Here is a 25,139-nt window from a genome sequence, read left to right as displayed (position 1 = left end):
GTGGAGGTACATTTGGGATTTGGGGATTTCAGCAATTGCTCGGCAGTCGGTGTGAGACACAAAGCTGGAATTTTACTTTTTTGTCTCGATGAATCATCTTTAGCCACGCCTCCTTTTTTGCTGGGGCGGGGGTTGCTTTGCGAAGTCAGAGTGAGATTGAGGTTGAAGTTAGGCTCCGCCCCTAAGTTAGCGTTGGGATCTGTGTTGCCAAGGGCATCTGCAAGCCCCGCCCCCTCTTGAATCAAGTCTTCTGATTGGACGTTATCCATTGTGATGGTGTCAGACTTTGATTTAGTATCTGTCGATCTATAATCAGCACCTGATTGGACAGAGGGGAAAAAACGAATTGAGTAAAAATCACAAAACACTCATGACCAATTTGATATTTGTCAGTCTCTGTTATTTTGTTTACATTTTCTGTGATTTTCCAGGCTGCTAAAGATCACCTCAGTAAATGGCAGTTCTGTTTTACCTTCAGCTATTTTCTGTCACACACACATCCTCTCGGGATCGTCCTGCTGTGTGAAATGCCATGCATGATCCTACCTCTGAATTAAAAAGGGTCTAAAGATGATCTGCATTTGTTGTAAGCCCCTTTTCTATTTACCTAAATGCTCACATCAAATACATTTATTAAAATCCATAAGACGTATTGTAAAGCTACTATTTATAGCATCAAACTATATATATTTCTACATAGCTGATAAAATGCCTGTGTTTATTATCCTCATTATTTGTTAACAACACACACATCGTAATTGATTGTTTCTGGTAATTGTTTATTGTTTGTTTATTGCTTTATTATTTATGAATTCAAAGATGTAAAGGCTTTATTGTCATAAGCACAGCCACAGTGTAGATAAGGCAATGGAAGTCTTAAGTCCCAGGCTCAATAAAATACGATAAGCTAAATGTTGCAGTAGATTATATGATCTTTTACTTCAATAAAAGTAGTCACAACATTGTCTTAAATGCAAAAATCCGAGCCAATTTAAGATTATTGCAAGATATAAACAACAGGGACAATTACATGCTTGCATCAAATTATTGAAGTATTTCATAAATTAACATTGAAGTACATTTAGTGATTTAAAAAGTACAATATTTGCCTCATAAATGTAGTGGAGTATGAGTGCATGTAGGTCAAATGAGTCCTTGAGTAAACACTGATGTGTCAGTAAATCATTGCAGGTTGACTACGAGACTAAATTATAATATTACATTTAAAAATCTCTTCGTACCGATTCAGGGTCCAAACTCCGGCGGTGTAAATCCCATCATGGTGTTCGAGTATGAGAGTAACTCTGCAGCTTCCTCCTCCTCCTCCTCCTCTTCCTCGTTGCTCTACCAGACACATGAATAAATAAAGGGAGGGAGAGAAGGAGGAGATCAGAGCGCCATGTTCTCTTTTCTCCTCTCAACATAATAAATGTTAAGTTGCAACGATACACAAAATAGTCCATTAAACAAAACTGCTAATTGGCCACAGAGTCGCTGTTGTGAGTACACTAGATTATAATGAAAAAAACACTTTATTTATTAATTGACATTGATTTTAACCTCACTGAAAATAAAAATTGACCCTGATGCTTTTGAATTTTTTAGGAAATCAGGTAATACATTTGCATTTGTACTCATAATTGTTAGGTATTATATAAAAATGATTATCACACTGAATGAATGAATTAACCATATAATAACTGGATTATTGGCCAGACAAAAAAACACTGTATTTTAATTTTAAATTAATAATCATGATAATAATAAGAAAATAATACAGTGAAATAAATAAATAAGACCAAAAATATGTATATTTTAAACTGAATCTAATTTAGGAGTAAATTAGAAAAACAGATGTGTCAATAATCATCTGAAAGAGAGCGACCTTTAACCCGCAAAACCTAAATATGTTATCAACCAGCCGACCAATCAGATCACTGGAAAGAAGACAGATAAACTGGGGTCGACGGCCGATAAAACAAACGTTTCCTGACCTTTAAAACGTTCAGCTTCAGAGTGACAGACAGAGACGAGACTTCATCAGGATGAGACTCGCTTCAGTCTGTAAGTGTTATTACTCATTTATATCTTCACTAAAATACTTTAAACAGCTCATATTTAACTCTGTGTTTCAGTGCTGTGTGTCCTCTTCTCCTTTGTGAGCGCAAAGAGCACTTTGGATGGGTCTTCATCTCATCGTGAGTATCTGCACAAAAAGAATAAACATACATCAAAATGAGCTCCACCTCAAACTACAGCAGTGAAAATCAGCTGTTAGCATAATGCATTGCAAATCATAATCTAAACATAATCTAAACATATATTATATAATAGTATATTTGTAATACTTTAACTACTATTTCCTGGTTATACTTACGTACTTCTTCTCAAGTAACATGTCCAATGCACGACCTTAACTTGTAATTGGATACCATCTCGTCCACTAATAATAAACAACAATATACACAAAGCACAGATTTATTATATTTTGCATTCCTTATTAGTAGTTTCTAATGATTATAATAAAAAATCGTTAATTATAAATAAACTTTGGAGATTTGCAGGAGTCTTTTTTTTATTTTATTGCTAATGAAATAATTAACTTTTTATTTTCTGGCTGACTTCAGATGTGCAGCGTCGGGACACAAAGCCCAAGAGTAATTACACGGGCATTATAGGAACGAAGTTGGAGGCGTTTCCAACATGGTTCGTCAGCGCGGGCGACAATGTGACGATTAACTGCATAGCGCACACCGACAAGATGAAGTACGGAGACAAGGTCTACCTGCATCTCACCTGGACCAACATGAGGCCCGGAAACAGGACCAAGAAGGTTTGAGGCATTACAGTCCAGATTTTAGATTCCTAATGTCTCCATGAACACAGATCTTAACCCAAACCACATCTAGAGTTATGTCAGGCGAGTGGTGGCGGCGAGGAAACACATCCTAGTCAGGGTTTTATATGCCTGTCAGGACATTTACAATGAAGTTCCTCAAAATGTCCCTACATTTTTGGCAGTTTTTGACACATAAGGGTCCTTGATTTCAGTTAAAAGAAAGCTTCACAAAGCAACCAGTCCTTAATCCAAACTAGTCAAATGTATGGACTCTAGGTCATCAACCCTAAAGTAGGTTTAGTCGACTAAACTGCTGGCTGAGGTTCAGATTACATTTAGTGCATTTGTTACGTGGTTTCCCTTAAAGTGGACCGATCATGCTATATTTGAATAATATAGTGTAGGGCCATACCTATATAAGGCATATTTATACTTTTTTCTTTTCAAAATACCAAACAGATCATGCATTTTAGCCATGCCTCATTTTGCTCAATTTGCACTTTTTTTTAGCTCTGCTCTGCAAGGGCAGATTCAGTGAGAACAGCACCATCTACAGGCCTGGCATATGTACTACAGCGTCTCCAGCGCTTTCGAACAGCAATGACCGTGGCTGTCTCCTCCTGATTGGTGGAGTTGGCCCAATAGCTGTAGCGCCACCGTCCTGACGTCAGGACAGTGTTCAAATCTGGATCAGTTTTTATCAGATCCGTTGCAGCCCCTTTTTTAGAGATTTGGGTTATGGAGGAAAATAGAGAGGGTTGTGTTTTCTGACACTTGGTGAGTTCCCTGGAACACCGGGGACACATATTCATGTATAAAAGACGTACAAAAGTGCTTTTTGCATGATAGGTCCCCTTTAAGATAAGTGTGTGTTGAGTTAAGGGTTTCAAATTGCATACAAACATTTCCCCCGGGTAAAGGTCTTGTGTTTGTTTAACCTCCTCTCAGGTTCTGGTGAGCCAGCCAGCGTCGGCAGGAATCGCCTATGAGCTGAACCCCGTTACCCATGAGCACCAGGGAGTATACACCTGTGACGATAATGGCAGCTTACCTGAAGTTTACGTCCATGACTTTCACAGTATGCTCTGGGTTGAAGGTGAGCAAAACACAGATTTTTTTAATGATGATTGTTAGGATTCTTAAATGAATTGATATGATATCCGTTTATCTCCCCAACAAAGACGCTCCTCCGAAGGCCTCCATGGAAGTGATGAGCCACAACAGGATCCAGTTCTTCTCCGATGAGGCGTTCACTTTGGGCTGCCAGCTGCCCAACGACAACGCCCAGTGGAAGATGATGAGGTTGCTCTTTTACTTGTAGTGTTATATGATTTTGGAATGACTTTACATAAACCAATAGCTACCAGGAGCAAGTTTTAACAAATGAAAACTGTACGTAGTAATGGTTTAAAGACACCAAGAAGAACATTGGGCTTTGAAGCTCATTTTCATAGTGGCCTCATCTTGGAATTACAACTTCCTGGTTGGTTCCATGATGCGATTTGGCCTGAGTTAAAACATTTTGAGGTTCACCTAAGACATTAGGATTTATCCTCTGGTAATCATGAATGTCTCTACAAACCTTTAATCCATCCAGAAGTTCCCAGTTCTTGAGATATTCAAGTCTTAACAAGAGTTTGGGACCCTACAATACAGCTGAGGCGGGTATTAGGGTACCAACACAATTTTGGACGAATTATTACTTTTACTTGATGGATGTTCTAGAAGATGAAATATTGAGGGTCTACCAAATGTTTTACAATTCAATCCTCGGAGGGATCGTCTGAACCAGATTTTGTCAAAATTCATCCAATAGTCAAAACCAAACAAGGGAACTTCATGATGACATAAGAGATTGTTACGTGCCGTAGTGGGTGCCAGATACCTGGAGACAATCAGGGGGAAAGAGAGAGAGACACACAAACACCCACTACGGCACGTAACAGAGATAAAGTCAGGATCACAACAAATCAGTATATCTTCTTGGAATCATTCATTTGTAAATGTATTGGTGATAGGTTTTATAGATGTTGAAGTATCTCTGAATAAGTGGAAACCTCGACTAACTATTGGCACCAGACTAAAAAACAGTTTCTTACCAACGTCATTGGGTTCCATCCACTGGGCAAACATGAATATCTGAACCAAACGTCATGACAATCCATCATGGAGACATTTCACTACAAATCTAAACGAGATTGGCTTGAGAGAGTCAAAGCCATACTATAAGGTAACCACCACTTCTGTTTTCAAAGGTTTAACGACTGGGAGGGGACCGTTACAGAGTGTCCCGGTCAAGTGTCTTCAGATCAACAACTCTCCACCACCATCACTCCTGTTTATTTAGATTCATACAGCCTGTACTGGTGTGAGAACCCAGCAGGAGACAGGAGCAACAGCCTCAACGTCTCCATTGGTACCCACCTTTTATTCTGACTTCATTAAGTCTTTAATGTACCTGCTCTTTACTTGCATCATGCTACTGGTTCCTATCATGGAAATGTATAATCTAAGTGTCATTCAGTTCTTTGTAAAGTTGTTTTTGCCTCGGTTCACTATGGCTGTGACCCAGAAGCTTCTTCACACCTTCAGTACTACAGCACATTTCTACTAAAGGTTTAAGGTGAAATATTCTCCCGCTCTTTCCAGCTTCTGTGACGACGGTGGTCCTTGAGAGTCCTCCACTTCCTGTGATGGAGGGCGAGGACGTGATGCTGCGCTGTTTCAAAAGAGATAAGAAAACCAAGGAAATCAGCTTCAGCTTCCACACCTCCTACTACAAGAACAACCGTTTGATCGAGTAATGTTTAAAGATATTTAATTATTAAGAAGATAGAGTTGATAACAATGGGTTGAGGGTTCATTACTCATGGCCATCCAATCTCTGTGTAGGAGCTAAAATGCTAAGTTAGCCTGTGTTTATTGTTTTATTATTCGCATTATTTGTTAACAACACACACATCGTAATCAGTGGCGGCGCCAGAGCATTTTTGTTGTGTAATCTATGGTAGGGCTAACCCATACAGTGGTGGTGCTCAAGTCAGTATTTGCAATGTAATTACATACACGCTATATCGCCCCCCTTGACAGTGAAACGCCACGCGTGAGGTTTAGATTATTTCCCTGTCTCAATCAAAATGGAACTGTATGAAATAAAACGGCACATTTGTCTCGTAGTAAATAAAAAGGGATCACTGTGAACGTGACGTATGATAGTACACGTTGAAGATCCAATGGGGATACTGAATGGCGGTTCTGATTGATCTCAATCAGTAATGCATGACACAGACCCAACGTTGCGTTGCTCTGATTGGCTGTAGGTCTGACTCTATTCAAATTGCATTCGGAGGCATTTTGATCTGACCACAGCCGTGCTGATATTATAACGCCAGAGAATTTCCACACCTTTAGTGTATAAAACAAACTGATCCACTACTTAGACTACTCCTTGCACCCCTCTTCTAGCATAACCCCAATGGTCTCAACCATATTGCATCAGTAACGTGCACTTGTTGTTACATCAGGATCAGTTTGTGTGTTGTGGACACGACCCGTATATGTTCGCAAGCCGTGTTCTCAACATTTAGCATTTTGCTTATTATTTAATTGAATTTGCTTACTTTAACATCATGTTTCATGGTGGGGCTGAGGTGGGGCTGAGGTGGGGCTGAGGTGGGGCTGAGGTGGGGCTGAGGTGGGGCTGAGGTGGGGCTGAGGTGGGGCTGAGGTGGGGCTAAGGTGGGGCTGAGGTGGGGCTGAGGTGGGGCTGAGGTGGGGCTAAGCCATTTCTTGATGGCTGTAGCCTACCCCAGCCATACCCTGGCGCCGCCACTGATCGTAATTGATATTTTCTGGTAATTGTCCCATGGGTTTCGTTATTGGTATTGTTCTGCTTGGTTCTTGTTTGTTTGCTTTATTATTTATGAATTCAAAGATGTAAAGGCTTTATTGTCATATGCACAGCTACAGTGTAAATAAGGCAGTGCAAATCTGAAGTCCTAGGCTCAATAAAATACGATGAGCTAAATGTTGCAGTAGTTGTTGTTTAATTTGCAGCAGGGTTTTTTGGACAGATTTGTTAAGATGCCTGTTTTTACTTTTTATGAATCTGCAGTAACCGCCTTGGTCGCGGACCGTTTGAACAAGAGGGCAACTTCACCCTGAAAGCAGTGACCAAAGCTGACGAGGGGGTCTACAAATGTAAAATGCCGGAGGGTGGAGGTTCCTTCGACAGCTGGCTCAGTGTTAAAGGTACTAAAGCACACATATTACAGTATAAACTGTATCTATAGAGGCAACATTATACAAATACACCTATTTTCATGCAAACTTAATGGCTTTTTTTAATTCTCAGTTTTATTAGTTGCCTTTTAGTATTTTTTGTAAATGTATATCCTATTTGATTTAGCTCTTAAGCATTATTAAAGCTTTGTTGTAAAGCAGTATTTACCTTTGTTGTGAAAGCTGTTTACAGATAAAGTTGTTGTCATGTAATCACACACACCTGATCTGTTCACGTCAGCGCGGCCTGTCGAGGAGTAGAAGAAGAGTTGATGATGTCATCAAGGTCGCCAAAGCTGCTCCCTGGCTCCGCCCCCTCTTCCAGTCTCCTACTCTCTGATTGGACAGATTTTTAAATCTACATTTGTGGAATTAAAAAAATAATTCTGAAGCCTGAATTTGCTGAAAATAAAACTCGCTTTCAAACCTATTTTTCTTTCTTTCTTGTCGCAAACAAAAAACACTTGACTTTAGTATTTACTACATTTTGAATGTGAATAGTGTACTTTTTATTTGTGTTAATAACAATGTTTTTACCAAGCGGCAAACTCTGGGGCAGAGCCGGGAAGCCCATAAGGAAGTGCCACAAACTGCAGTTCATCTATTGGCCGATAGGGGATGGCTGCAGAAAGGAGCAATTTCCATAGACCCCCATGTTAAATGCCCAACTTTACAGCAGAAATAAACATGTTTCTACCCCTGGATGCAATACAAATGATTCTGGATGTAAATCCCATCATGGTGTTCGAGTATGAGAGTAACTCTGCAGCTTCCTCCTCCTCCTCCTCCTCTTCGTCGTTGCTCTACCAGAAACATGAATAAATAAAGGGAGGGAGAGAAGGAGGAGATCAGAGCGCCATGTTCTCTTTTCTCCTCTCAACATAATAAATGTTAAGTTGCAACGATACACAAAATAGTCCATTAAACAAAACTGCTAATTGGCCACAGAGTCGCTGTTGTGAGTACACTAGATTATAATAAAAAAAAACTTTATTTATTAATTGACATTGATTTGAACCTCACTGAAAATAAAACATGACCCTGATGCTTTTTTATTTTTTAGGAAATCAGGTAATACATTTGCATTTGTACTCATAATTGTTAGGTATTATATAAAAATGATTATCACACTGAATGAATGAATTAACCATATAATAACTGGATTATTGGCCAGACAAAAAAACACTGTATTTTAATTTTAAATTAATAATCATGATAATAATAAAATAATAATACAGTGAAATAAATAAATAAGACCAAAAATATGTATATTTTAAACTGAATCTAATTTAGGAGTAAATTAGAAAAACAGATGTGTCAATAATCATCTGAAAGAGAGCGACCTTTAACCTGCAAAACCTAAATATGTTATCAACCAGCCGACCAATGAGATCACTGGAAAGAAGACAGATAAACTGGGGTCGACGGCCGATAAAACAAACGTTTCCTGACCTTTAAAACGTTCAGCTTCAGAGTGACAGACAGAGACGAGACTTCATCAGGATGAGACTCGCTTCAGTCTGTAAGTGTTATTACTCATTTATATCTTCACTAAAATACTTTAAACAGCTCATATTTAACTCTGTGTTTCAGTGCTGTGTGTCCTCTTCTCCTTTGTGAGCGCAAAGAGCACTTTGGATGGGTCTTCATCTCATCGTGAGTATCTGCACAAAAAGAATAAACATACATCAAAATGAGCTCCACCTCAAACTACAGCAGTGAAAATCAGCTGTTAGCATAATGCATTGCAAATCATAATCTAAACATAATCTAAACATATATTATATAATAGTATATTTGTAATACTTTAACTACAATTTCCTGGTTATACTTACGTACTTCTTCTCAAGTAACATGTCCAATGCACGACCTTAACTTGTAAAATAGTATTTTCATGGTTTTGTTAGTACTTTTTCTTAAATTAGGTAATTGGATACCATCTCGTCCACTAATAATAAATAACAATATACACAAAGCACAGATTTATTATATTTTGCATTCCTTATTAGTAGTTTCTAATGATTATAATAAAAAATCGTTAATTATAAATAAACTTTGGAGATTTGCAGGAGCCTTTTTTTTTATTTTATTGCTCGTGAAATATTTAACTTTTTCTTTTCTGTCTGACTTCAGATGTGCAGCGTCGGGACACAAAGCCCAAGAGTAAATACGCGGGCGTTATAGGAACGAAGCTGCAGGCGTTTCCAACATGGTTCGTCAGCGCGGGCGACAGAGTGCAGATTAACTGCACAGCGCACACCGACAAGAAGAAGTACGGAGACAAAGTCTACCTGCATCTCACCTGGACCAACATGAGGCCCGGAAACAGGACCAAGAAGGTTTGAGGCATTACAGTCCACATTTTAGATTCCTAATGTCTCCATGAACACAGATCTTAACCCAAACCACAACTAGAGTTATGTCAGGCGAGTGGTGGCGAGGAAACACATCCTAGTCAGGGTTTTATATGCCTGTCAGGACATTTACAATGAAGTTCCTCAAAATGTCCCTACATTTCTGGCAGTTTTTTACACATAAGGGTCCTTGATTTCAGTTAAAAGAAAGCTTCACAAAGCAACCAGTCCTCAATATGGACAGGAGGTCAGTATTAGCATAAAATACGTTTAGGTGACTAAATTAGTAACTAAAGCTACGTGATGCGAGTTGTGGCGAAGAAACACAACTTGTTCTAAGCCTGTCGATACATTTACCATGAAGTTACTCCAAATTATCGAAATGATTGAAACATTTTTACACAAAGGGTCCTTGATTTCAGTTAAAGGAAAGCCTCCCAATACAACCACTCATAAATCCAAATTAGTCCATATGACTCTCTAGGTCATCAACCCTAGACGTAAAGTAGGATTATGCGACTAAACTGCTGGCTGAGGTTAAGCAAAAGATCATGGTTCAGATTTATTGCATTTATTACGTGCCTTAAGATTAGTAAATGTTGAGTTAAGGGTTTCGGATTGGACGTAAACAATGGCCCCAGGGTAAAAGTCTTGTGTTTGTTTAACCTATCCATCCCCCCCAACCTCTTATCTTTACACTGGAGTCAAGTGGGGTAAACGTTAGAAGATAATGAAGGTTATTTTGGGTCCAACCTCTGACACGGCAAGCAAAGTCCAGATGTTTTGATCTTACATATTCCGTCTGCTTGGAACTCCATCCTGGTCACACTGATCTAATAAATAACAAATATTAGTTTGTGTGGTCTTTTATTTTGTCTTACAACTTCCACCCCCTTCAAACCACATTTGTTTTGCATTGGGTTGAACTTAACTATTGTGTCACTTTGCAAAAGAACCAAACGGCCAAAATGCCAAACTCGAAGCTTCAAAATCGTAGTCCACAGACCATTGGTTGACTTCACGTTACTTTATAATCTTATACAGTCTACGGCATTATTTTCAAACCTGGGAATGAGACCTGTCTGTGCATTTATTGCGTGCAAACACAGATTTTGCCATTTAAAACCAAAACTGCCTGGTCTCCTCTCAGATTGTGGCGAGCCAGCCAGCGTCGACAGGAATCGCCTATGAGCTGAACCCCGTTACCCATGAGCACCAGGGAGTTTACACCTGTGACGATAATGGCAGCTTACCTGAAGTTTACGTCCTCGACTGGCACAGTATGCTCTGGGTTGAAGGTCAGAAAACACAGATTTCTTTTATGATTAGGTTAGGATTCTTACATTTGTTTATTTGATATTAATTTATCTCCCCAACAAAGACGCTCCTCCGAAGGCCTCCATGGAAGTGATGAGCCACAACAGGAGCCAGTTCTTCTCCGATGAGGCGTTCACTTTGGGCTGCCAGCTGCCCAACGACAACGCCCAGTGGAAGATGATGAGGTTGCTCTTTTACTTGTAGTGTTATATGATTTTGAAATGACTTTACCTAAACCGATAGCTACCAGGAGCAAGTTTTAACAAATGCCACGTGTACGTAGTAATGGTTTAAAGACACCAAGAAGAACATTGGGCTTTGAAGCTCATTTTCATAGTGGCCTCTTCTTGGAATTACAACTTCCTGTGGTTGGTGAGTTTGAGGTTGCCCAAGGGCATTAGGATTTTATCCTCTGGTAATCATGAATGTCTCTACAAACCTTCATGTTAATCCATCCAGAAGTTCCCAGTTCTTGAGATATTCAAGTCTTAACAAGAGTTTGGGACCCTACAATACAGCTGAGGCGGGTATTAGGGTACCAACACAATTTTGGACAAACTATTACTTTTACTTGATGGATGTTCGAGAAGATGAAATATTGAGGGTCTACCAAATGTTTTACAATTCAAGGAGCGATCGTCTGAACCAGGTTTTGTCCAAATTCATCCAATAGTCAAAACCAAATAAGGGAACTTCATGATGACATAAGAGATAAAGTCAGAGGATCACAACGAATCAGTACATCTTATTGGAATCATACATTTGTAAATGTATTGCTGATAGATGTTGAAGTGTCTCTGAATAAGAGAAAACCTTGTCTAGCTTTTGGCACCAGAGGAAAAGTCTGATACTTACCAACGTCTTTAAGATCCATTCTCTGGGCGACCATGAATATCTGAACCAAACGTCATGGCAATCCATTCAATAGCTGTTGAGATATTTCAATTTGAACCAGAGCTGAGGCTGATGGGAATTTGGAAATATTTGTAGAAAAAGAGTTTAGGGACGAGCAACCTTTTGAGAATAAAATCCTGGGACAAATGTCCAATCCATCCAATAGTCAAAACCAAACAAGGGATCCTCATGAGGACACAAGCGATAAAGTCAGGATCACAACGAATTAGTTCATCTTCTTGGAATCATGAATTTATTAATGTATTGCTGATTTTTATAGATGTTGAAGTATCTCTGAATAAGTGGAAACCTCGACTAACTATTGGCACCAGACTAAAAAACAGTTTCTTACCAACGTCATTGGGTTCCATCCACTGGGCAAACATGATTATCTGTAACGAAAGTCATGACAATCCATCATGGAGACATTTCACTTCAAATCAAAACGACATTGGCTTTCGAGAAAAAGTCAAAGCCATACTATAAGGTAACCACCACTTCTGTTTTCAAAGGTTTGACGAGTGGAAGGGGACCGTTACAGAGTGTCCCGGTCAAGTGTCTTCAGATCAACAACTCTCCAGCACCATCACTCCTGTTCATTTAGATTCATACAGCCTGTACTGGTGTGAGAACCCAGCAGGAGACAGGAGCAACAGCCTCAACGTCTCCATTGGTACCCACCTTTTATTCTGACTTCATTAAGTCTCTAAAGCCTCCACAGCTTCATATTAAAATCCCATGTACCTGCTCTTTACTCGCATATGTCCATATCATGCCACTGGTTCCTATCGTGGAAATGTATAATCTAAGTGTCATTCAGTCCTTTGTAAAGTTGTTTTTGCCTCGGTTCACTATGGCTGTGACCCAGAGGCTTCTTCACACCTTCAGTACACGTCTGGCTTCCTTCTGTTCTGTAATATTCAGAAGGATGTTACCTGTTATAATGAACATTTCTTGTGTCCCTGCTTTCTCCATTTGGTATGCTGTGATGTAAATTACATTATTAATTTCCTCCGCAGTTCCCATTCGTGTTGACTTGTGACCTTAGCAGTGTGTTTAGAGCTAACAATTCACACAGTTTGTTCAAATTACGCATTTGTACATTTCTACTAAAGGTTTAAGGTGAAATATTCTCCCGCTCTTTCCAGCTTCTGTGACGACGGTGGTCCTTGAGAGTCCTCCACTTCCTGTGATGGAGGGCGAGGACGTGATGCTGCGCTGTTTCCAAAGGGATAAGAAAACCAAGGAAATCAGCTTCAGCTTCCACACCTCCTACGACAAGAACAACCGTTTGATCGAGTAATGTTTAAGGATATTTAATCATTAAGAGTTGAAAGCAATGGGTTGAGGGGTTATTACTCATGGCCATCCAATCTCTGTGTAGGAGCTAAAATGCTAAGTTAGCCTGTGTTTATTGTTTTATTATACTCATTATTTGTTAACAACACACACATCGTAATTGATCGTTTCTGGTAATTGTCACATGGGTGTCGTTATTGGTATTGTTCTGCTTGGTTATTGTTTATTTGCTTTATTATTTATGAGTTAAAAGATGTAAAGGCTTTATTGTCATATGCACAGCTACAGTGTAAATCAGGCAGTGAAAATCTGAAGTCCCAGGCTCAATAAAATAAGCTAAATGTTGCAGTAGATGGATGGTGCGTCACTGTTTAGTGTCCCCTGGAAACACAACAACCTGTTTCTGTATTTTGTTTAATTTGCAGCAGGGTTTTTTGGACAGATTTGTTAAGATGCCTTGTCTTTAATTTTTCTGAATCTGCAGTAACAGCTTTGGTCGCGGACCGTTTGAACAAGAGGGCAACTTCACCCTGAAAGCAGTGACCAAAGCTGACGAGGGGGTCTACAAATGTGAAATGCCGGAGGGTGGAGATTCCCACGACAGCTGGCTCAGTGTTAAAGGTACTAAAGCACACATATTACAGTACGTTAACTGTATATATAGAGGCAACATTATACAAATACACGTCTTTTTATACCTATAGGCCACAAACTTAGTGGCCTTTTCTAAATCTCCTTAAAACTCACTGTTATTAGTTGTTTTTTGGTATTTTTTGTAACTGTATATCCTATTTTATTTTAGCTTTTTAGCATTATTAACCTGTTACGCACCTTCCGCCCGGTACCGGGCGGATAAACGCGTCATTTGCAGGAAACAACGTCTAAGGAATCTTAATATTGAATAAAACTATGAATGTGTTATATCCATGTAACGGGAAGAAACTCAGCTAACTGATCTTTTTAATTTCTTTTTTCAAAAAAAACCCACAATGCTAGCACTCATTCTCTGAATTAGCCATGAGCGAAAACATGGAACGTAATGCGCCACTTAAACTCACTCAGAACTCCCTTATTACTTATCCTAGATGCACAACCAAACACTCTTTTTCGGTGTCCTGGAGACACTGAATCTAACGGTGCCCTCCTCAACACTCAGTGATAAACATTCGCGACGCTATAAACGAAAGCGTACATCATCACATGTGGAGCTAAGTAGCTAAACACGTAAACATGGCTTACCTTGGTCAAAAGTGGTCTTCAATGGCATTAAAACGATAAAAAAACGATGCTGCAGTTAATCCATAGGTTCATCCTATGTGTCTGTGCCTTCTTTGAAATTATTTCTGATAATCCATAAGCAATACAACTGCGTTTTAGTTTCCAAACTCCAGAAGGAGACATTCCTGCACTTTGGTTTCGTTTTCCACACGCGAAGCAACCACATTTTTTCTTTACAACGTGTGTGGGTGTGTGCCTCCCCCTTCGATTCTATTGGCTCTAACGGTCACAAGGGTATGTCAACCAACCAAATCGACCAAGGGGGGCCAGAGATAGGTCAAATCCACCCAAATGACCCCAGAAGTGGGGGTTTTTGGCTAAATCTCTCTAAAAAGGTCAAATTTCACTTGTTTTGCATCAATCTTGATACAGGGTACTTATTATATGTTGTACTTTGGATTCCTAAAGCTTTTAGTCTACTAACCCATCATCCAAGGGTAGTTTTCACTATCTGTAAAAAATAATCTTTGGACGGACACTATAATTTACAGTTTTTTACTATGTAAAATCTGAATTTTCTTTAAAATAAAAAACATTTATATTGATTCTGACACTTCTACATCCAACTCACAGGTTTATCATTACTTTGAGAACAAAGATTATTAATTTAACCCTTTTAGAAGGGAAGATATGGTCATTTGTTCTGGGAATGTCATTTTCGAGCCTGAGACCTGAAAAACAGGCTCAGAGTGGAACAGGTTAAAGCTTTGTTGTAGAACAGTTATTACCTTTGTTTTGATACAGATAAAGTTGTCATGTAATCACACACACCTGATCTGTTCACGTCAGCGCGGCCTGTCGAGGAGTAGAAGAAGAAGAGTCGATGATGTCATCAAGGTCGCTAAAGCTGCTCCCAGGTCCAGTTTCCTGCTCTCTGATTGGTCAGATTTTTGTGCAAAATGTAATATTTTTCTTTCTTTTTTGTCTCAATTGATAACACTTTACTTCAGTATTTACTATTTGAATGTGAATATTGTCTTTTTTATTTTTGTTAATAACAATGTTTTTACAGTTGTACTTTTTTTAATTACAACATTTTGACTAAAGGATACTTGTGGTTTCTAGAAGAAATCCTTCACAAATTATACTTTGCCAATCAATAGGTGTATTATTTGTTTAGGGTTTAAAGTTGGATTAGTTAAAGAAATGCAGTCTTTTTTTCTAAAAATATATCAATAAAGACACTGAACATATTTTGAGTTATGAGGTTTTTGCTGCCACCTAAAGGCTAAAACCAGCAGTGGAGGAAGTATTCAGAATGTTAATGTATGTAAACAGTATTTTTGTATTTGTTCTACCTTGTTTATACAGTATGGCAGTAACTAAAGCTTTTACATAAATGCAGTAAAAAGCATAATTCATACTTAAAAGTAAAATAAAAATACCAAAAGTTGATATTTAGTACTTAAGTGAAGGTAAATGCACTTAGTTACTTTCTGTCCTTCCTGGCAGCCTCTGAAGGCCATTATTAGTTATTGTGCGTATCAAATAACGAGTTTATATTATACCCAAGCGTCCACCATGAGTATATGAAAGGCACTATATAAATGTAAGTAATTATTATATTTGTATTATTTAAAATGATACATTTGTAATTGTTAAGCTAATGTTACTGAGGACATTTTGTTTCCTTATTAAACGTTTTCTAAACATTTAAAGGTGGGGTAGGTAATTTTGGAGAAACCAGCTAGAGTGCGCTAGAATTTGAAAATACACAGCCGGAACGAATCTGCCACTTCCTTACAGAGCCCCTCCTCCAACACACACGAACGCGCACATGACCAATGAGGGCACGAGATAAGTTTGTGCACAGATGGAAGGCTGACAGGCAGGTAGGCCATCCAGTTATTTTAGCCGGGCCGGCTCAAATGATTGGTCGTGCTTTTTACAGTACTACAGCTTCCACAGATGACATTTTTTTATGGATTTTTTGTCAAAGCACTTCAGATATTCATTGCTATCGGGATGTTAAGAGCATTCCATGGAATATAACAAAAAGTGTATCTCGAGCCGGTTTCTCAAACTTACCTACCCCACATTTAACTTAAGTGTTTCTAAATAAATAAATCAACATATTCAACTTTAGTTAAGGTTTTTAGGTACTAAGCATCACAGGACTTAAGTTTCTAGAGTTGTATTTATTTATTTTTAATTAAATGAGGAGAAAGAGAGAGGCAGAACAATTTCTTCTTCTTGGATTTGCGCAGAAACGATGCACATTATTCTGAACCAGGTAACGTTTTTTAAATATTTCTACACATAAAAACGAGATCTAAGCGAATGTATCAGCTTAAGTAAATGTATTTATTTAATTAATTTAGTATTTTTAAATTATTATTATTTGTATTTATCTAATTATGTATTTGTTTGTTTGTTATAAGCATAGATATATATATATGTTTATATATATATCTATGGTTATAAGAACGAACAGCTCCTTCTTATTGGATTCGCGCCAAAACCAAGCACACCGTATTCGGCAGTGACATCAGCACTGTGCTCGGATTTTTGATTGGACGGCTGTGAGCTCATATAAAAGGCCCTCGAGCCAAGCCCCACTCGAACTCGTGAGGGCTGGAACCAGAGAACACCTGTTGCCACGGAAACAGCAAAGGCGGGAAAAAAATCACCAACTGAAGAAAGAAAGAAGAAGGTGAGTTTTTTAAATCCGCCATTTTAACATTTTTAACAGGCAACGTTTTTAAACTAAAGAAAGACTTAAAATGAGTTTATAGTGACTTTATTTATTTAATCTTCAAATGTAGTCTTTCCTGTGTGCTGTTCATTATTATATCCATTGTTTAAATACTATAGTAGGCTATGGTTAATGCCTTTGGCTATGTTTTACTATATTATACTATAATATACTATTAAATTATTAGTTTTTGGCTTTCAGATCATCTCCAATATTTATTTTCTGCTCTGGGTCTCAATATTTTTTAAATATATATTTGTATATTTGTTTATTTTATCGTTATTTTATATTCTTATTTTAAAACTTAATTTGACAAGGTTTGGTTATTGTTATTGTTATTATTAGTACGATTAGTAATATTAGTAGTAATATTATTAATTATTATTATTAGCATTATATATTTATTATTATTAATCAATTTTTATATTTATTTTATATGTAAGTATTATCATTCATGCAGTATTTTTGGTGCTGCATAGTATTATCTTATACATATTTTGTAGGTTGTACTCCATCTGATGGATCGTTCTTAAACATATTGGACTGCATGAATTCATTTTTAAAACCTAAACTCTGCTTTATATTCTAAATATATCAGAAAAAGGAAAGTGGGTGGTTTGTTGTTATTGGCATGTAGGTCAGTGGGTAACCCAAACACACATGTGCATTGTTGTGTTTTTAGCACCAGGTCACATGTGTTTTTTTTGCAGTGCCATTTAAAGGTCATTATGCACAGACTGCACAACGTGTAACTCCTCTGACCTCTGTTTCCTGGCTCAGAGTTAAAGACGTGGTGTCCTAGTAGTATTATTACCAACACAGCTTTTTGTACCCTAAAGACTGCGTCACACGGAAATGGAGTAAAGGTGACAGTACTGGAAAGTAACAGCACATTTAATCAAGTACATCCATTTTCTGTAACTTTAAACGTCTTCTGTGCTACATTTTGGTGGGAAATATTATATATTTTTGCACTTTATTTATGTCAAAAATACACAATTTCCATCATTTTGTGTGTGTTTTTGTGTCACTTTGTTGCCATGTTTCTATCATTTTCTTTTGCTGCTTCTATGTAACTGTTGTACATATGATGAATAGAGAAATGTAACATGATCTTGATCCAATATTAGGATTAAATGCTAATAAAGAGTGCTATTCTGTCCTATAACAACGTTTACTTTTAGTACTTTAAGTTTGTTTTTGTTTACTTGAACTTAAAATCTTTACACTTTGCTTTTATACTTTTAAAAGCTTCTTTATAGTTTTGTATCTATCTATTCGCTTATCATGGTTTTAGCCTTTATAAAGAATATTTTTGCTTTAATTAGCTCCCTTAAGTTTAAAGCCAGTCCTTCCAAATAAAAGCCCGAAATGTGGATTAGTATTTTTCCGTTGCAGGCGTTTCTTTTTCCAGCTAAACTTCTCAAATGAAGTCAGCAGACTGAGTATTTTTAGAGCTCAGCGTGTGTGTGTTTCGCCTGATGTGTAATGGATATGAGGCTCAAACGCAGCAGGGGGTGGGGGGGGGGCATGAGTGGGGTACACTGTAGGAAGTGGAGCCAAAAAAGACATAACATTTAGCAGGTTTTTTAGGTTTGTGATCAAAATGTTTGTGCAACGATCTTCCATTCTTCCTTTCCTTTGACATGCTTAATCAATGCACATTTTATTCTCATTTCTGAACATTATACAGATATATTAAAGCAAGGACTTTGACGTTAAGTGAGTGCACTGGCTGAAGTTTAAAGTTAAATGTAACTTTGTTCCATTACGTTACACCAGCTGGAGGAAGGGAAACCCACACCTGTCATCAGTTTATTTATACCAACATCCTGATAGACCGCACACTCATTACTGTCTTTACCCTGCGTACCTTTTCCTCATACTTTTAATGCAATTAACAGAGGATTTGTATTAATGTTTGTGTTTCACAAAGCCAACAAAATGTCATATTTTCTATTGAATTTCCTTTTTTTTCAATATTTCTATTTCTTGTAAACATTTATCTTTTCAATGTTTTCTTTTTGTTATAGTTTTTATAATATTTCTATATTTTATTTCATTTTAAATATTGATTTATTTTACTTGAGTTCTTTGATTACTTCTGTACCTGTGGATATTTAATTAGTTGGATTGAAGAGGCGCTATTATGCTCTTTTACTGTGTATCTCCTGCACTTCTAGAAAAACAGTGACATCACTATGTAACACTCACGCTCCTATTGGCAAGCACTCCAACTCATTGTACGTGATAGGCGTAAGGGGGCGGGACATCTTTGAGCGGTTGACCAATCACAACAGAGCCGGCCAGCTAACCAATCAGAGCAGACTGGGCTCTGGTTTCAGACAGAGAGTGATAAGAGGTAATAAATGTCTGACTTTATATATTATATTTAATTTCAGAGCTGCTGCCGGCCGGGTGTTTCCTCAGAAATGTCGCCTCCAGTTCTCCTCCACCTGCTCAGGTGTTCTCGATCCCTCCTGACCCGACGCCCCTCCCATCTCACCTGCACAGCGCCCGGACAGGTGAGGCGTCACGTAACACAAACCAAACACAATGGCAGATTTCTAAAAATTATAACAGATTTTGGAGACATATTAGGATTTAATTGAAACAGACTAAAAGAAACAGACTTAAATAAACAGTAGGATCAGATCAAATGGATAAAGCCCTTTAGAAAAGTAAAGAAAAAAGACAATTAAAAGCAAGAAATGCACAATAAATACATACATTCCTATTTAAAATGAAATGTACTCAAAATAATTGTGAACAAATGTATATAGAAATAATAATTGTAATAATATTTTCCAAAATAATTAATTATTTATTTATCACATCATTTACATTTATTTGTTATTTTTATATGTATTATTTGACTTTTACATTTCCACATTTATTTAATTATCCTTCTTCACGACACTCCTTTGAGTCCATGAGCTACCACCATCTGTAAACAACCTCATCAACATATTTAGCATCCCATTTGATCTCCGCCTGACCTTAATAGTTTATTCTCTGATTTGATTGGTCGTCCTGCAGGTGGGCGGGGCCTCGAACAGAGATGTTGGAGTTCGGTTTGTTAGCGGCGCCGTTAGAGTCCGACCCGTCGCCTGGGACTCATTTGGGATTTGGGACGACCGGATAGAAGAACCGGTTCTCCTGCCGTCCAGCATCAGATACGGGAAACACAACCCACAGGTACCGGGAGAACTTATACTGAGTCACACATGGACTAAATCCAGAGGGGGGAAGTAGTGGAGTACAAATACTTCGTTACTGTACTTAAGTACATCTTTCTGGTATCAGTACTTTACTCCACTACTTATTTATCTGACGACTTTTTACTTTTACTTCTTACATGTTGAACACAAATACCTGTACTTTCTACTTCTTACATGTTGAACCCAAATACCTGTACTTTCTACTTCTTACATGTTGAACACAAATACCTGTACTTTCTACTTCTCACATTTTCCAAACAGGCTGGTTCCTTTAGTTTGAATGTGTGTTTGGTGGCGTGATCATTATTATTTAGAGTCATTGCGTGCCTATTGATTTGAACACGATCCGTGTATCCATCATTTCCTGGTCTTCTCTAAAGAAGAGGGACCAATGAAAACGTTGTCATGTTGCCGTTGTTCAGCATGGAAACATTCATTAGCTAACAATGACATTATTGTTCTATTAATATAAAGGGAGGTCAGGTACTCTTTAAAACAGCTGCTAGTTATGGGTACTTTTTACTGAAGTACATTTCAAAGCCCTCTTTACTTTTACTTGAGTAAAGAAGTTTAGTCAGTACTTCTACTTTTACCAGAGTATTTTTAAACACGAGTATCTGTACTTCTACTTGAGTAAAGGATGTGTGTACTTTTGCCATCTCTGACTAAATCAGATCTACACTGTGGAGGACATTTTAATTCTCTTAAGAGACAAAGTTTGTCTTTTGCTATATTTAATAAATTAATAAAGAAAGTCAATATAAAGTGAAATTGATCTCACACGCAGGAACAGAGCGACTCCCTCCTCAGAGGATAGAGAGGCTCTGCTCCCAGAACACAGCTAACAGTCTCACTATATAGTAGAGAGAATATCCAACTGGTCCCACCCTTAAATTCCCTGAGGCATCATCTAAACATCCTCACCATTAAACCATTAAACCCCCTCGTCCGTAATCATTTGCAAATCCACCTTTCACCCTTCCTGAAATGTAAAAAACATTTTACATGACATAGTACTGATGTATGACCGGACGAAAAATAAATTAAAAGCAAAAAATGCACAATAAATAAATTCCTATGAAAAAAATATATACTCAAAAACATTGTGAACAGATGTAGATAGAAATAATAATTGTAATTGTGGGGGAAACTTCTGTAGCAATGGAGAGTCAGGACTCAGAGAGACACGAGGAGAGCTGGAGCTTTGATGGCAAACACTGACGGTTTATTTGGAGTTACGGCTTACAGTTAATTGACAAGACAGGTGGTGTGTCACGAGTTCACACAGCGGTTGCCAAACCAATTCTGAAGAACTCTTTCTGCAGCTCGAGGTTTTAACTAGTTCGGAGTGTAATAATCAACATTCTTCATCAGCGAGACTAAAGCATTATGGACCCTGAATCTAACTAGAGCTGTCGTCCATAGAAAAGAATGTGCGCCAGGGAACCTACGTCCCTGAACAGTAAACTACCTCATGGCGGCTTGTGCTCTGTCATAGGCTGGCAACAACAATGTGCCCAAGCTGTTCCTCCTTAACGGTACGTCCACACAGCAGCGTTAAAAAAATCTTCCAGCGCTTCTGCCCATTCACTTTGAATGGGGTGACGTCACTTTGCCTCACTTTTCGCCGAACTGCATTGTGGGAAGCAGAGCGGAGCTTTCCAGGCATCTCAGGCTTCAAAAGTTGAGCAATGTTCAACTTTTGAAGCTTCTGAAGCTTTCGGTGGAAGCGTCAGCCAATCAAATCATATGCCAGTACAAGCTCTAGCCAATCAAACCGCTGCTTGTGTCTCAGGGGCGGGAGATTCATGTGATTTGTTCTTGGTCGAGCTTCAGACACGCCCGCCAGCAAGCTTTTTCCAAAGCCGCTGTGTGGACGGGCCGTTAGAGAGATAGCAGCAATACCCAAGGCCGTAGACCTATGCCGTGGGAAAGGAGACAGTGAGAGGAGAACATGATGAACTGTGTCGAAGGTTGAATACCTAAGCAAATTATTCCCTAACAGTAATAATATTTTCCAAAAATATAAATAATATTAACTGTAAATAAGCGTGAAAATAAATTAAAATGCTTATAATTATTATTTGGTCTTGATCTGTTTGTTCGTGTTTCTAAGGTGAGTGTTTCCCGGGTCGGCTCCTCCTCAGTTCTGGGTCTCAGGAAACAAAACGAGGACCGACTCCGAGTCGCTCAGATCCACGAAAACATTCAACTGTACGCCGTGTTCGACGGGCACGGAGGGCCGCACGCCGCCGAGTACTGCTACACCTTCATGGAGAAATACATCAGGTAATATTAGTATTTATTTATTTATCAAGTACTGCTACACGTTCAGGGAAAAGTTTGATCGGTTACTTATTTTTATATTTCATTGTTTTATTATTTTTTTTATTTTTATTTATTTATTTATTTATTTATTTACATTTTGATGACATTGTTTTGAATCTGCAGAGACGCTCTGGAGGAGGACGACGACCTGGAGAGAATTTTAAAGAAAGCTTTTCTAGATGTGGATAAAGCTCTTCACACACATCTCAGCTACTTCAACAACCGTGAGACACACACACACACACACACACACACACACACACACACACACACACACACACACACACACACACACACACACACACACACACACACACACACACTATTAATATTATTTGTTGTATTATTGTTTTACACTTTCGAAATAAATCAAATCAAATTATAAAATATTACAAAATACTCACTTAAAACTACATCTCCCATCATGCACCTCAGCCTCCTTCCTGACTGCGGGCACCACGGCGACGGTTGCTATGCTGCGGGGCGAGGAGCTCGTGGTCGGCAACGCTGGAGACAGCCGGGCCATCCTGAGTCGAGGGGGGGAGGCGAAGAAACTCACCCGCGATCACTGCCCCGACCTGAAGGACGAGAGGGAGAGGTACATATACACATATATACACATATATATTTATAAATATATATACATCACACTGATTTATTTCATACATTTTGGGGGAATTTCTCAAATTTGTTGGACTTTATATTATTATCTGTGTGCCTCAATTTTCTACTTATTTCACACGTATATTTTGTATATTTTTCTAACATTTTAAATAAAGATCACGCATGTCAGACATTTATCAGAACTAGTTCAATTTCTCTTTTGTCTCTATTTTCTTTCTAATTATTTTTCTAGGATATTTCGTATATTTTTCAGATTTTTTCTACATTTTCTACGTTTCTTGGGTTATTTAATACTTAGAAAATGTAAATACTGTGTGTGTGTGTGTGTGTGTGTGTGTGTGTGTGTGTGTGTGTGTGTGTGTGTGTGTGTGTGTGTGTGTGTCAGGATAAAGCGGTGCGGGGGCTTCGTGACGTGGAACAGCGCCGGTGTTTCTCACGTTAACGGACGCCTCGCCATGACGCGCAGCATCGGAGACTTTCACCTGAAAACCAGCGGCGTCATCGCAGAGCCGGAAACACACAGAGTCACCGTCAGTACACACAAATACACACTAATACACACAAATACACACAAATACACACTACTATTACACACTACGTAGTTAATATCTAAGATAAGATACGATCAGAATCAGAATCCCTCTATTCGTCCCACAGAGGGGGAAGTTACATTGTTACAGCAGAAAAGAGCCACATTCTTCTGACCTGAGCTCCTCCAACAATCCAACATATATAATAAAATACAAAAATACAAAATACATAATAAAAAGTAGTGCAAAAAGTCTCTATACATGTAAATACAATATGATAAGAACAAGAACAGAACATCCTGTAACAGTTCTGAGGATTTAGCAGCCAGGTATTTATTGCACAGTTATTAACGGCATATATATATATTGCACATAGTTAGTTGGTATTTAACAACAAGGGGTGTTGTAGTCTGTGTTGTGTGTGTGTGGGGCCGTGGTTATATAAAAAGCACAATAACTTGAGACATAAAACCTCTATTTAAAGGTTGAATTTTAAATGTGTGTGTCTTTGCAGCTGAATCACGACACCGACTCGTTTCTCGCTCTGACCACCGACGGCATCAACTTCCTGCTGAGCGACCAGGAGATCTGTGATGTCATCAACAAGTGCCACGACCCCACCGAGGCCGCAGAGGTCATTGCTCAGCAGGTGCACGACTTATATACAAAATACAGCAGAATATTTTAACCTGATATTCTCACAAAACAAACGACAGCCAGTGATTCAAAGCTTGAATCACATAAATCAGTTTAATGGTAAAAATGTGTGGGGGAAAACGAACGTCCTAAATTCAGTCGTTTTATTTTATGTAGTTTGGCAAAAAACAGACGTGCCGAAGGATCTTCCTTCTGGTACTAACTCATGCTCAAACACCATCACAAGAGACCAGAGGAGACGTTACACATCCCTCTTTAATATGTTGTTCTGTGTGTTTCTGCAGGCGTTGCAGTACGGCTCGGAGGATAACGCCTCCATCATCGTGGTCCCTCTCTCAGCGTGGGGGAAACACCAGAGTTCACCCACCGTCTACAGCATGAGCAGAAACTTCGCCTCCAGCGGACGATGGGCGTGACACAGGAAAACATCACCAAAGAAAATTAAATTTACAGCCTATTTTTAACCCTTATTTACTGAACTTAAGTATATTTTTGAGGCACTTTTACCTTATTTCCATGATGTGCCACCCTCTTATTCTACTATACATCGGACAGGAAAATATATGTACTTTAAGAGAAGGGAAATTCAATAATATGATATCTTTAATGCATCAATCTATTCAAAATAAGTGCGTTGCATTCTCACTTCTTAACAACTTAAGGGGTTTGGAAAATAAATAAAACATGTTAAATGACACAAAACTTTCACTTTATCATACTGAGATTTGTCTTTAGGAAATGTACTAATAATATAAAATAAAGAACTTTGAAATTCTGGGTTCCTTTTGTGTGAAAAGAAGATGTCCCCGCCCCTCCGGTTTG

General features: G+C 38.4%; 3 protein-coding genes across 3 annotated transcripts; all 3 read left to right on the top strand.

Moving 5' to 3' along the window:
* Window positions 1–1,990: 1,990 nt before the first annotated feature.
* Window positions 1,991–7,550, top strand: LOC117469827. The gene is made up of 9 exons (XM_034114273.1): window positions 1,991–2,064; window positions 2,136–2,198; window positions 2,628–2,833; window positions 3,788–3,935; window positions 4,021–4,141; window positions 5,095–5,255; window positions 5,489–5,639; window positions 6,954–7,090; window positions 7,362–7,550. The coding sequence occupies exons 1-9, from the start codon at window positions 2,046–2,048 to the stop codon at window positions 7,379–7,381; spliced, it is 1,026 nt and encodes a 341-aa protein (XP_033970164.1). The 5' UTR covers window positions 1,991–2,045; the 3' UTR covers window positions 7,382–7,550.
* A 1,018-nt stretch (window positions 7,551–8,568) lies between these two features.
* Window positions 8,569–15,455, top strand: LOC117469828. The gene is made up of 9 exons (XM_034114274.1): window positions 8,569–8,642; window positions 8,714–8,776; window positions 9,254–9,459; window positions 10,625–10,772; window positions 10,856–10,976; window positions 12,198–12,358; window positions 12,834–12,984; window positions 13,469–13,605; window positions 15,052–15,455. Exons 1-9 carry the CDS (start codon window positions 8,624–8,626, stop codon window positions 15,069–15,071), a joined length of 1,026 nt encoding a protein of 341 aa, XP_033970165.1. The 5' UTR covers window positions 8,569–8,623; the 3' UTR covers window positions 15,072–15,455.
* A 1,361-nt stretch (window positions 15,456–16,816) lies between these two features.
* LOC117469823 (protein phosphatase 1K, mitochondrial-like) lies at window positions 16,817–25,092 on the top strand. Its single transcript, XM_034114269.1, has 9 exons — window positions 16,817–16,915; window positions 19,360–19,482; window positions 19,997–20,155; window positions 22,295–22,467; window positions 22,630–22,730; window positions 22,942–23,104; window positions 23,516–23,660; window positions 24,175–24,309; window positions 24,602–25,092. Exons 2-9 carry the CDS (start codon window positions 19,390–19,392, stop codon window positions 24,731–24,733), a joined length of 1,101 nt encoding a protein of 366 aa, XP_033970160.1. The 5' UTR covers window positions 16,817–16,915; window positions 19,360–19,389; the 3' UTR covers window positions 24,734–25,092.
* Window positions 25,093–25,139: the final 47 nt, after the last annotated feature.

This window comes from Trematomus bernacchii, unplaced genomic scaffold (assembly GCF_902827165.1).
Source record: "Trematomus bernacchii unplaced genomic scaffold, fTreBer1.1, whole genome shotgun sequence".
Taxonomy (NCBI): Eukaryota; Metazoa; Chordata; class Actinopteri; order Perciformes; family Nototheniidae; genus Trematomus; species Trematomus bernacchii.
The sequence above is the reverse complement of the archived record's forward strand: the minus strand, read 5'-3'. Positions and strand labels throughout refer to the sequence as shown.

Excerpts from the sequence above, each read along its gene's own strand:
- LOC117469823 (XM_034114269.1), top strand. The coding sequence starts at position 19,390 with ATGTCGCCTCCAGTTCTCCTCCACCTGCTCAGGTGTTCTCGATCCCTC. Across the intron at positions 19,483-19,996 it reads CCTGCACAGCGCCCGGACAG|GTGGGCGGGGCCTCGAACAG; the intron begins GTGAGGCGTCAC and ends GTCGTCCTGCAG. Across the intron at positions 24,310-24,601 it reads CAGAGGTCATTGCTCAGCAG|GCGTTGCAGTACGGCTCGGA; the intron begins GTGCACGACTTA and ends GTGTTTCTGCAG.
- LOC117469828 (XM_034114274.1), top strand. Across the intron at positions 12,359-12,833 it reads CAGCCTCAACGTCTCCATTG|CTTCTGTGACGACGGTGGTC; the intron begins GTACCCACCTTT and ends CGCTCTTTCCAG. Across the intron at positions 12,985-13,468 it reads AAGAACAACCGTTTGATCGA|TAACAGCTTTGGTCGCGGAC; the intron begins GTAATGTTTAAG and ends CTGAATCTGCAG.
- LOC117469827 (XM_034114273.1), top strand. Across the intron at positions 2,199-2,627 it reads GGATGGGTCTTCATCTCATC|ATGTGCAGCGTCGGGACACA; the intron begins GTGAGTATCTGC and ends GGCTGACTTCAG. Across the intron at positions 2,834-3,787 it reads CCGGAAACAGGACCAAGAAG|GTTCTGGTGAGCCAGCCAGC; the intron begins GTTTGAGGCATT and ends ACCTCCTCTCAG.